The sequence below is a fragment of the Clavelina lepadiformis genome, chromosome 6 (genome assembly GCF_947623445.1).
Source record: "Clavelina lepadiformis chromosome 6, kaClaLepa1.1, whole genome shotgun sequence".
Classification (NCBI taxonomy): Eukaryota; Metazoa; Chordata; class Ascidiacea; order Aplousobranchia; family Clavelinidae; genus Clavelina; species Clavelina lepadiformis.
Genome location: NC_135245.1, coordinates 1,240,775 through 1,253,445, shown reverse-complemented (window position 1 = coordinate 1,253,445; position 12,671 = coordinate 1,240,775). Strand labels below are relative to the sequence as shown.

The following is a 12,671-nucleotide window of genomic DNA, read 5'->3' as shown; positions in this document are numbered from 1 at the left end:
GATTTTAGTGTCATTTCTCAAAGAGATGTACTTGAAAATGTTTCAACAGAAAGCCGTTTTCCATCTTTTACTCACTGACCTAAAAATGTTATAATGTCATGGCTTAATTGTAAATGGGTTTTCTTACAAAGTAAAGCTTGTATTTGTAACACAGGACAACCTGGATGATCAAACAATAGGAGGGTATGTTGATATTTTCCGAACAGACTATTTTTGTCAATTTTTTGAGGTGACTCTGCAAGTAAACCAAAAAAGGTTTAGTAAGACAAGAGATCCATGGAATACAACAGAGCCCTCAAGAAAAAGCAAAGGTGTGGATTCAGAGGTATAAAACTTTATACACTAGCATGTTTAACTGTTTACATAATTTTTATGTATTCAAAGTGCAAACCCATCCTGCCAGCTGTAACATTCGCTCGCTTACACACTCCAAAAAGAATGAATTTATTTGCCAATGTCAACTCACAACATGATCACAGTGTTTCCAAAATAATACATCTATAAGCACATGGTGGCACTAATACAAACATCGTACAGACACTACATTTCCTCTCATGTCAAATGTATAATTCCCTATTAACTAAATTTTGCTAACATTAAAGAACGCAGCTCACTGCGCATAAAACAGGATCATTAAAGATTCAAAACTCAAAACACACATTGCACAAAATCATCATAACGCCCCGGTTTCTTGAGGTCGTTACGAGGCCGTAGATTAATAGAGGGTTCCAGTGTTTCCCCATCATCACAATCAATTACATCATTGTCAGCATTAAATTTCTTTACACGCGACACATTTTTAAGCTCATTAAATGATTTGTCTTGTACATCTCCCCACATAAATCTAGCTCATTTTCGAGTTAGCCTGCAAAATGGTTCTGCTATAGTGGCTTGATTTGGTATAAATCGTCCGTTGTAATTAACAAGACCCAAGAAGGTTTTCACCTTGTTTGCATTCTTTGGTGGTGTCGCATCAGCCACAGCCTTTACCTTGGCGTTCTTCGGTCCAATTCCTCGGGTTGACAGCACATGTCCCATAAAGGTAAGTTCTGACATGTTGAACTGGCACTTCTTTCAATTCAGGGTAAGTCCACTTTCTTGTAATCGCACCAGGATGGCCTTCAGTCTTTCATCATGCTCCTCTTTTCATCTTCCGTACACAATGATGTCATCCAGGATAATTTGCACTCCTTTGCATCCTTGCAGAGTCTATTGCATCACACATTGATACATTTCGGGTGCACAACTCACACCAAACATGAGACTTATATAGCGAAATAAGCCTTCATGAGTGACAAATGTTGTTATTTCCCTAGACTGAGGTTCTAATTCAATTTGACGATTAGCCCATTTTATATCCAGTTTACTTCGTTATGACTTCATCAATGGTTGGTATTGGGTGCCTTTCCAGTTTTACAGCTTTATCAGCTTGCCACAAATCCACACAAAGGCGAATGTCCTTATCTGATTTTGGCACGACAATTACTGGAGATATCAAGAGATTCCAGTTGCTTCCGCTTCTTGGTTAAACTGTCACGAATATGGTAAGGGACACGACATAGAGGTTGACAGACAGGAGTTACATTTTTGGCAATGGAAATCTTTAACTGGAAATCTATCAGCTTTCCAATGCCTTCCAAACAGGAATCATACAAAACAAAGCAAAACAGAACAGAAACATACTTTTGTAATAACTGCTCAATTGAGATACATTTAATATCTGCTTTAATTGAGAGAATGCCGAGATCTGTTGCAGTCTGCTTTGCAAGATTAGTTTCTCCGTCTTCTTCAATCGCCAGGAATTCTACAGCAGGTAGAGTTTTCCCAGGAGCGTTCATGCCAGCTTGAAAAGCACCAATCACCTTTGAGGGTTTATCGCTGCCATAAGCGTTACTTTTTCTATCAGTCAAGAAACACTTACATTTTGTAGATCTCGATTTCAAATGTTTGACTTATCACATTGCAAGATGATCCTGAATCAATATTTAGATCAACTTTCACCCCGCCAACTTCAGTTTTGGCTTTACTACCATTGTTATTCATTTCTAACTTAAACAGATATTCTGGTCCTTCAGCATCTTCATCCCCGCAAGCTGGCACAGGTTTTTCGTCTTGGATTCCGGCCCATTTTGCAGCAAACAGCAAAGTGACCCATTTCCCCACATTTGCGTCACTCCCTTTGTTTGGTTGGACATTTTGTGTCGTTTCCTATGTGACCTTCCTGTCCACACCTGTAGTATTTTCCTCATCTTCTAGTAGATTACGATTCGTCAATGTTAGTTGAGCTCCTATATGGTTTACCAATACTCCTTCCGTAGTCTTTAATTCTATTTACTTCTTCTGCTGGCAATGAAAATGATGTTACTTGCGTTTCAGCCGTCTCATAGGCCATAGCTATTTCCCTGAGAACCTTCAGAGAAAAACGTTTTCTCTTTTCTAGGAACTTTTGTCATAGCCGGTTCGATGAGCAACTACTTGATCCCTGATTTGGTCATCTGTATCAACAAAGTTGCGTTGCTCTTTGTTTCAGCCTGGTAACAGCTCAACTGTCTCCGAATTTCCCTGCACTGTACCTCTAAATAGATGTCTTTCATAGGGTATATTCGTCAAAGGCTGAAAATTTTTAAGCATCTGCAGCTTTATCATATTTCGACAGGTCATCACCTTTCAAGGTAAAGAAGAGATCTTGTAATGCAGCTCCTCCACAGTGTAACAAAAGAGTGCGTTTTTGTTTTTGACCGGCAACTTTTTTGGCTTCCGTGTACACTTCACAACACACACAATACAATGTCGTGACAACTTTGTAATTGATTAAGTACGCTTGTATCTGATTATTTTGGCTACGGTGGTCGTATGATTTTTGCCTGAGACTTTTGTCATAATCATAAAATTACATGTTGTATTCAGAGAAGGGAAGATGTGTCAACTGTTTAGTGTTAAAAAGCCTACAATGTGTCCCCTTTTGCACCTGCTTTATTGTGTCAACATAAAGTTTGTGACGTGACGAAAACCAAAACCCAAATTCACAATCTATAGCAGGGGTGGCCAACCAGCCTCATTTTTTACTGTGTTAACCGCAAAGAGCCACATCATACACATTATGATTTATGACGTTTTTTATTATTTTGTCATAATACTGCATCAGATATTGTTTCAGTTGCATAATCTTTATTCTGGGTCAAACTCTGATATAATCAGTCATTATTTAGCAAATATAAATTGAACATTAGCCAGTAGAGATTACTTTTCTGTATTATTTATCTGCCTAAAATGTGTAAAATGTGCTCTCTTTCGGAGGTTCAATATGAACGAAAGAACCACATAATAACGGGTAAAGAGCCGCGGGTTGGCCAGGCCTGATCTATAGAATGGTTGTTGAAGAATTGTATACGGTATTTTAATGCAAAATCAGTGAGATAATTCTATTGTAAAATTGTTGTATATTTTTCATTCAGACGTCTAAGGAAAGTAGGCCAGATATATTTCTGATCATTGGCTTTAAACTATATTAACATGATTCCGTTTGTAATGTTGCCTTTGCCTAGCACTACTAATGCAGAAGTTCGAAGCAGAATTCTTCAGAGAGAGCTACAAGAAGACTACAAAGTCAATAAAAGTTATTGTGACTTTTTAATACGAGTCGAAAAGCAAGAATTCCACGTCCACAAATGCGTGGTTGGAAATTTCTCGAATTTTTTTAAAGCAATGTTTACCTCAAGTATGAAAGAAAATTCTGAAAATGAAGTCACAATACATACAGTTTCCGCTGAAACAATGATGATGGTCATTGATTTCATTTATGGTGATGACGTCGAAATAAACAGGGACAATGTTTACGACTTGCTGATTGCCGCAGACTTTTTACAGATTTCTATTTTAACAGAAGCTTGCCAGGATTACTTGGAAAATAACTACACTTCTGAGACAGTTTTAACAGACTGGGCCTTTCTAAAGCGATATCACATTCGTAGCGACGAAATAGAAGAACACATCACTGAAAATTATGGTTCGATTTGGAACCACAACCCAGTTTTACAACTAGATGGATACGATTTTCGAGATTTAATGAATCTGACAGGAAAAAAATGGAAGTTTACATCGTCTCAACGATATAACCACTTCATGTGGTGGATTAAAAAAGACCCCAGTTTTAGAAAGAAACACCTTGATATGTTAATGAAAGACGTAAAACTCAATTCACTTCCCAAGAAATTTTTAACAGATGAGGTTTTGCAAAACGAATGGATCCTGAACTCTCCAATCACGATGTCCAGGGCTTTGGAAGCAAAAATACAACTTTCTGATGATGACTTTTCTGGAGATTCCAAGGTGGCCTATTTATCCTCAGACGATTATGATCAGGAGTTAAATCGCTGGAATAAATTTTATCTGCGCATGTTTAGAGCTGATACTGAAGACTGGAAAGAACTTGGTTTCGTTTCTCCCAAATACGAAAATGCAGGTTTAGTGATTGACAAAGATAGACTTTACATGATTGGTGGATACGAAAGTGCCAATGGTTTTTCAATGGTTGATGAAAATAAATCTTCAAACGGAGCCAGGTATTTGGACCTCAGTGATGTATCGTCGGGTTGGAATAATGTGACGTCAATGCACACACCGAGGCAAAGTTTTGGTTGTGCAGTTTACAAAGACTGCATCTATGCAGCGGGTGGTGTGAAGATTCATACTCCTGGGGAAAGTGAAATCTTTCTGAACAAAGTTGAATGCTACAATATTATTCGTCAAGTTTGGGTTAGAAAAGCTCCAATGATTCGTAAACGATCACGTCACTCATTGGTCGCTCATCGTGGCTTATTATATGCTCTTGGTGGCGATTCTTTGTCTTCGCAGTCAGTTGAATATTACGACGGTAGAAAATGGAAAGAGGCCGCTTCGATGAACTATTCTAGACAAAGGTTCTCTGCAGTTGTACTTAATGACCAGATATACGCAATTGGCGGTGATCACAGAGGTTTGGCCGCAGTTGAACTTTATGATCCTCGAGTAAATGCCTGGTATGACGTCTCATGCCTAAATAGACCCAAGTTCGATGACGTGTATGCCTGTGTAGCCAATCACAATATATACGCAATGGACAGCATAAACCATTCAGTGGAGGTTTATGATCCAGTTGTGGATCGATGGCATGAAATCGTACCGATGCCTGCGAACAACACATTCTGATTACTATTACGGCCATTGCCTTATCCGAAACAATTTGCTAAACATAACTGAAGTCTTAAATTTCGCATTTGTACAATACATTGACGTTGATCAGGGCTAAATTATTAAACAAGGTTTTATCATGATCTCGCACCGCTTAATTCCGTTTTAGACATCAGATATATGCATTTCTTTTACGTGTTTTGTGACAACTTTTTAATTGATTAAGTACGCTTTTGTCTGATTATCTTGGTTACTGTGGTGGTATGATTTTTGCCTGAGACTTTTGTCTCTGACGTGACGAAAACAGAAACCCAAATTCACAATCGATAGAGTGGTTGTGAAAGAATTGCATCCATTAATACAAAATCAGTGAGATAATTCCATTTTAAAATTATTGTACATTATTCATTTATGAACTTTCAGACGACTAAGGAAAGTAGGCAATGTAAATTTCTGATCATTGGCTTTAAAATACATTAACTTGATTCTGAGTATAATGTTGCGTAGCACCACCAGCGAAAAACTTCGAAGCAGAATTCTTCAGAGAAAGCTTCAAGAAGACTACAAAGTCAATAAAAGTTATTGTGACTTTTTAATACGAGTCGAAAAGCAAGAGTTCTACGTCCACAAATGCGTGGTTGGAATTTTCTCAATTTTTTTTAAAGCAATGTTTGCCTCAAGTATGAAAGAAAATTCTGAAAATGAAGTCACAATACATACTGTTTCCGCTGAAACGATGGTTATTGTCATTGACTTCATTTATGGTGATGATGTCGAAATTAAACGGGAGAATGTTTATGACTTGTTGGCTGCCGCAGACTTTTTACAGATTTTTATTTTAAGACAAACTTGCCAGGATTACTTGGAAAATAACGTCACCTCTGAGACAGTTTTAACAGACTGGATATTTCTAAAGCGATATCACATTCGTAGCGGCAAGATAGAAGAACATATATCTGAAAATCTACAATCGATTTTGGAACAAAAAGCAGTTTTAGAACTAGATGGATACGATTTTCGACATTTGTTGAATTTAACAGGAAAAAAATGGAAGATTATACCCTCTCAAAGATATAAATATATCATGTCTTGGATTGAACAAGACCCCAACGCTAGAAAGAAATACCTTGATATGTTGATAAAAGACATGAAACTCAATTCTCTTCCCAAGAAATTTTTAACAGATGTGGTTTTGCAAAATGATTGGATCCTGAACTCTCCAATCACGATGTCCAGGGCTTTGGAAGCAAAAATACAACTTTCTGATGATGACTTTTCTGGAGATTCCAAGGTGGCCTATCTGACGTCTTTCGATTGCCGTAGTAAGTTCCCTAAGTCGGTCAAGTTTCAGCTGCGCATGTTTAGAGCTGATACTGAAGACTGGAAAGAACTTGGTTTCGTTTCTCCCAAGTACAAAAATTCAGGTTTAGTGATTGACAAAGATAGACTTTACATGATTGGTGGATACGAAAGTGACATTAGCTACTCATTATTCAGTGGAAATAAATCTTCAAACGAAGCCAGGTATTTGGACCTCACTGACGTATCATTAGGCTGGAAGGATATGACGTCAATGCACACACCGAGGCAAAGTTTTGGTTGTGCAGTTTATGAAGACTGCATATACGTATCCGGTGGTGTGAGATGTGGTTACCATTGGGAGAAGAGAATCTTTGTGAACAAAGTTGAATGCTACAATGTTAACCGTCAAGTTTGGGTTAGAAAAGCTCCAATGATTCGTAGAAGAGCACGTCACTCATTGGTCGCTCATCGTGGCTTATTGTATGCTCTTGGTGGCGATTCTTCTTCTTTCCAGTCAGTCGAATGTTACGACGGTAGAAAATGGAAATATGTCGCTTCAATGAACAATCCTCGAAAAAATTTCTCTACGGTTGTACTTAATGGTCAGATATACGCCATTGGCGGTGGTCATGGTGGTTTGTTCTCAATTGAATTTTTTGATCCTCGAGTAAATGCCTGGTGTGACGTCGCATGTTTAAAAAAACTTAGATTTGGTCACGTGTATGCCTGTGTAGCCAATCACAAGATATATGCGATGGACGACATGAACCAATCAGTGGAGGTTTATGATCCAGTTGTGGATCGGTGGCACGAAATCATATCGATGCCTGCGAATAACACATTCTGATTACTATTGCGGCCGTTGCCTTATCCGAAACAATCTTCTAAACATAACTGAAGTCTTACATTTGTCACTTCTAGATTCATGCAATACAATGACGTTGTTGGCAGGTTATAACGCAACTAAATCATTAAGCTCTGACGAATCATGATTTTGGACCGCGTGATTCTGCCTAAGCCACCAGGAATGTGCGTTGCTTTTATACTTCTCCTTGCAAACTTTGTTTTATCGTTGTAATTTATTGCGAACGCCTGGATTTGACGAAAAGCTACAGATGGGTAAAGGCATCGTGTCTCAGCCCACTGTTAATTCCCGAACGTATGATATGGAAAATGCCATTAAAATTTATAAGTTACCTGACTTTTGTCTAACATTTAAGGAAGAGCCGAGCATAATTCTTGTATTGTGTTGGTTTGATCTAACAATCGTCCAAGAGTAAGTTATAATTTCAAAGTATTTTTTTAAATCGGATGAAATTGTGATATTCCTTCTTTTTGCAGAAGAAAATTGTGATTTGAATTCCTGAGTACATTGAACTGGTAGGTCGCTGTTTATGACTAAACAATTATAGATTAGATTACAACGCCTTCATAGATAGGCAGGCACGGACGCCTGTTCATCCATGAAGGACCTTGTAGTATCTTGACCGATAAAATGCTACACAGCTATCACTTCTAGACCGTGCAAGGTCTTGCTAAAGGCATCCGACATCTCAAGCATACAGCCATTACAAGGAAATTTGTGTCAGTTTGCCGGCAATGCAAGCGCATTTGTTTCAAGTATGGTAAGAACATTGTGCATGTCTTCTTCCCACTCTCTGAATGGATTACTTAGTTAGTTGTCGCATTCTGTGTTTTCAATGCTGTTTCGTTGTTAATCTATAGCTTTGGCTATTTTGGGAATTATTTATTTAACACTTAAGACCCTAAGTAATATAATAATGTATTTCGAAAGGAGGATCTGCGATAACTTTCTGTGTTAACATTCTGATATGGTTTTTAATCGTATTTGTGACTTTCCCAGGTAATTCTCGTTTATTTCTGTGAGCTTCATACACGCAGCAAAGATCAGAGCACAAAACAAGTTATTGGCGTCAATGTGTACGCTGTGGTGAACGAAAACCAATCGGTGAAGACTAATGTTCAAGATATTTGGAACTGGAATGGATTGGTCGAAAGATGAAGATTTTGTATAAATGGATAATGTCAATGTTTATCTATAAGTTATAATAAGTTAATACACACTAACTTATCTTTATGCGATTTTGTAAGACATAACTTAACCGGCAGTTACATATCCAACTGATTACCACAGAACAGGTTAAAATTTTAACGTAGAAGCCATGTGAAAAAATTCTCGCTGAGTATAAAAACACATGTTTGACGATATCTTCAAGTCTTGTTTCCTTGTTTTATACTGTTCCAATAAAATATGCATTTACAAGTACAGAAGAAATTTTAAACGTATTTGACTTTGAACAAAAATCTTAAATGCAAATTAAAAATGTTCTGGAAAAAACTTAAAGTGTTGTTAGCGGCATCTATACGAGCATGTCGATGCCGTTAAATGTCAAGTATAATGTTCCGTATAGACTTGTTCACGATTAGATGTGACTGAATCGCTACAGGTTTACGAGTCTCGTTCACGGCTGCTTAAGTTATTTCATGACTGAATTTAATCGAGATTCAAGCAGCCGATCCAGATTACCATGTTGCAAACAAAACATAACTTTCATAAGTTTTGTAATACCGCAACATCTCTCTGCCATTGGAATGCTCGGAGATATTTTTATCTGAAATTGAAGCGATTGTTAATAGGAATAGACGGAAATGCACTTGTTAATATGGCAGAGTTGGTATTGAGAAATAAGCAAACGGTATATGTAATGGAAAACAGCTCGCGGAATGACGCAAAAATGTAAGTATTTGTTATCGCCTTCAGCGACGTTGATTGCTGAGTTTTGTTGACATCAGAAACTCATTTTGCTGGAATGACCGCGAAACACTTTACTTTGAGAGAACTGACAGAAAGACGCAGGCTAAGCTACCATGGATTTCATATCCATGCATCTACAAATCAATAGGAATTTGGAATAATTACCGCTTGAAACCTTAAGCAACGAAGCACTAGTTGACCACTGTGTTGTAGCCTACGTTATTTGGCCATCACTGGTCACAAGAATTCAACGTAAAATTTACTTCATTCCGCGCTTGAATTCAATGCTACGCAAACCAGAGAGAAATAATTGGCGTATATGTCAATAAGCTATCATGAACGGAGATGATTTACTGTCGAATGTTTTTAAGCAAGACTAATTGTCATCATATGGCAAACGAATTAAGCATTTGCAAAGCAGCATTGCTTGAGCGTAGAATGGTCACTTTCATATCATTTTTTATAACCTGGCCAAATTAAACGTTATTTTTATCTAAATTTGAAAACATATGCTTAATGGAAACAGGATCCGATTAACCAAAAACTTAAATAAGTCAACCACCTAAAATTCAAAGCAAGTTTTTTTCAAGAGAATGTGAAAACTATCAGAGCATATGTTGAATTAAAGTGTGTCACCATTATTGTTAATATAATCATATGATGTCAGAGGAGACGAGGCTGCAGTGACGATTTTTTTAAAATATCGCATTTTTACGCAACCGTGTCCAGATCAAGAATAGTTTAGGAAAGAGCAGAACTAAAAGTGCTGCAGGCAACATACGACCGCGCAATCCATATATGGATGAACAGTGACGTCAGATTTTCGTAAATTGCAGGGTAGTTGACGTTTCCATGCTGTGTTGGAACAATTTATCTGTGTGGATCTTGTTTACCTTGTTATCCTTTAACCTCGTAAGTAGATTCCTGCGTAGCATAATATGCGTTTAACGCCGCTTGAGCAGACGAGTGAACATTATGTATCGAATTTAGGTAGATTTGGTAAATAAAATTTTTAACATCATGACATCACAAAGAGGCATGTAGCACATAGAAAGATCCAATATTTGATTAATAGAAAGAAATGATGCTATAGCGGCGCATTTGTCGGTCAATATAATCATCATTTTAAAGCGTTTAAAGAAACGAAGACGATCTCTAATCACATTTTATTTAAATTACAGAATTTTTGAACGAGTAAATAAAATCTATGAAAAAATATGAAGGAAATGCCTAAAATCGTCGTGTACGTGTGCACGATCTTTCTTATCTTGAGCTTAGACGTAATATCTCTGACAACACCGGAATGGCTCTTCATAGATATAAAATACGGAGAAGACCCAAAAAATGTTACCGAAGCCATTTTAGGATTGTGGAGAATATGCCTGAAGGAAAGCAACGGCACAAATTGTTATCCCTTCCCGTCCCAAGGCTGGAATGATCTTGTTCGTGACGCAGGTTGCCCTTGTTTTGGTAATTCAATAGGAACAGCTCGATGGACTTTGCTTCTGGCAATACCCTTCCTCCTTCTATCAGGATTACTGGCAATAAAGAAATGTTTTCAAGCGCTCAATTGGATGCTTGTAATAGCAGGTTGATAATCTTACTCAAGCTATCGAATAGTCTAACACATGTTTACTTATGTTAGACTCTAACAAATGGTTCTAACTTGACCAAAGCACATTTTTGAAACATCCTGCAAGATTTTACGAACGATTTTATTTACCGTAATTCTAACCACATTCACTGTGTTGTTTTTGCAGTGCTCTGTCAAGTAATAGGATTGTCTGCTTTTACCGACAAAACGTTCGGCAGAACGGGTGAAGGGCAAGCTGGTTATTCATATTACATTGGTTGGGTATCAGTTGTTCTGTCTATTCTCACAATGTTCGTGGCATGCTGCATGTTCTGTAAATGTGAGTCTACTGGAAATGTGAGTCATCCCAGTCGCGGTGGAGGAATCGGTTTGTCGGGAGGATTTGGTGGTGGCGGTGGAGGAGGATTTGGTGGTGGAGAAGGAGGGTGCGATGGAGGAGGAGGAGGAGAGTGCGGTGGAGGAGGAGGAGATTGTTAGTGAGAAAATCCTGGAAGAATACAAGAAGAAGTCACCGATATGGGCAATTATAACTTATAGTTAGGCAAGATGGAAGTTAAACACATGCAAAGTAGGCCTACATACAGCTAATACGGCCGGGAGATAAATGAAGCTAACTTCTCATAAATTGTTACTCAACACCGGGTATATTTACATTACAAACAATCTTACCCGCTACAATATAATCACATTGATTTTCACTAAAGGCAAGTTGTTCTTGTGAGAAAATGACACAATCTGCTAATTCGTTAAATCTAAATTCATTAAATTAAGAATTTCATTGATTAGCGAAAGCATAATTTTCACTTTGGTCTTTACTTTAGCATCCTTAAAATTTAAATATATGATTAGAATTTAGACCGGAAACGTTTTATGAATTCTTTAAAACAAACACCTTTGCATATGAACTTAAGCGATCCCATGGGTCAAGCAAGCTGTGGTTTACTACCATTTTTCTCTTGTCGCTTCTGACCACTAATGATTGCTGGCTGCTTGTTTCATTCATCTATCTCTAAATAGAATCGTTTGGTTGCATTTTCACGCAGTCCAAAGTTAGGTGTTATTATCTTCGTGAGAAAATGATACCACTTGATGCCTGACTCATTGATAAAGCTGGAAATAGCTCGGCATGTGGTGAAGCACTCACCTTATCAAAACAGCCAATTATGGTTCTGTGTTGTGAGGGGTTATGCTGTTACGTACTTTTGAAAATTAGTGAGCCTTGTTAGCTGTATGTACCTTATGCATAACCTTATAAGTAGCATTAATACCTTTTTGTGTATTAAAAAAGCAGGATGTCATTTAGCGGTTTACGTTTTGTAAGTCAAAGTTCTTATCAAAACGATTTTGTGCTTCTTTGATGTTCTCAAACTTGATCATCCCGACATTATTGACTTTCCCGTGCATTTGATTTCATTTAATTTTCACGAAACCGAAAATCGGCAAAATGCGCCCATTGCATTTCTTCTTGACTTGTTCTTATGATGTCTCACGCTTTTAGTGTATTGAGAGATAATACAAACCAAGTTTAAAGTGAGAAGTGTTCTAACGTTTAGACTTTAGGCAAACAGTTTTGCTCATTAATACGAGAACCATCACTTGATTTTATAGATTTAGCCTAAGTTGTGGACGTTGCTGGTTTATCGTTTTCTGCTTTAGAATGTAAAAAGTTTCTAAAAACATTCCCAGTTGAGGTAAAGACTAATCCATTAATTTCCACTGTATTTCAGTTCGAATCGATGGCTTTGATCAACACAAAACGACTTTTTCGCTTGTTATAGGTTTACGAGTGTACAGATAATATGCCAACCCATGACTGCAAGTTGAACGCAT

The 12,671-nt window shown here is 37.5% G+C and overlaps 2 protein-coding genes across 2 annotated transcripts; both read left to right on the top strand.

The window, feature by feature from the left end:
* The first annotated feature begins 343 nt into the window (after positions 1-343).
* Positions 344-8,824, top strand: LOC143462103 (uncharacterized). Its single transcript, XM_076960146.1, has 3 exons — positions 344-5,181; positions 5,636-8,096; positions 8,336-8,824. The coding sequence occupies exons 1-2, from the start codon at positions 3,514-3,516 to the stop codon at positions 7,316-7,318; spliced, it is 3,351 nt and encodes a 1,116-aa protein (XP_076816261.1). The 5' UTR covers positions 344-3,513; the 3' UTR covers positions 7,319-8,096; positions 8,336-8,824.
* Positions 8,825-10,428: 1,604 nt separating this feature from the next.
* On the top strand, positions 10,429-12,378 carry LOC143462830 (uncharacterized). The gene is made up of 2 exons (XM_076961125.1): positions 10,429-10,837; positions 11,008-12,378. The coding sequence occupies exons 1-2, from the start codon at positions 10,465-10,467 to the stop codon at positions 11,316-11,318; spliced, it is 684 nt and encodes a 227-aa protein (XP_076817240.1). The 5' UTR covers positions 10,429-10,464; the 3' UTR covers positions 11,319-12,378.
* Positions 12,379-12,671: the final 293 nt, after the last annotated feature.

Coding starts and splice junctions, on each gene's coding strand:
- LOC143462103 (XM_076960146.1), top strand. CDS start 3,514: ATGATTCCGTTTGTAATGTTGCCTTTGCCTAGCACTACTAATGCAGAA. Junction 5,182..5,635: donor CGATGCCTGCGAACAACACA/TTCTGATTACTA, acceptor TGATCATTGGCT/TTAAAATACATTAACTTGAT.
- LOC143462830 (XM_076961125.1), top strand. CDS start 10,465: ATGAAGGAAATGCCTAAAATCGTCGTGTACGTGTGCACGATCTTTCTT. Junction 10,838..11,007: donor TTGGATGCTTGTAATAGCAG/GTTGATAATCTT, acceptor TTGTTTTTGCAG/TGCTCTGTCAAGTAATAGGA.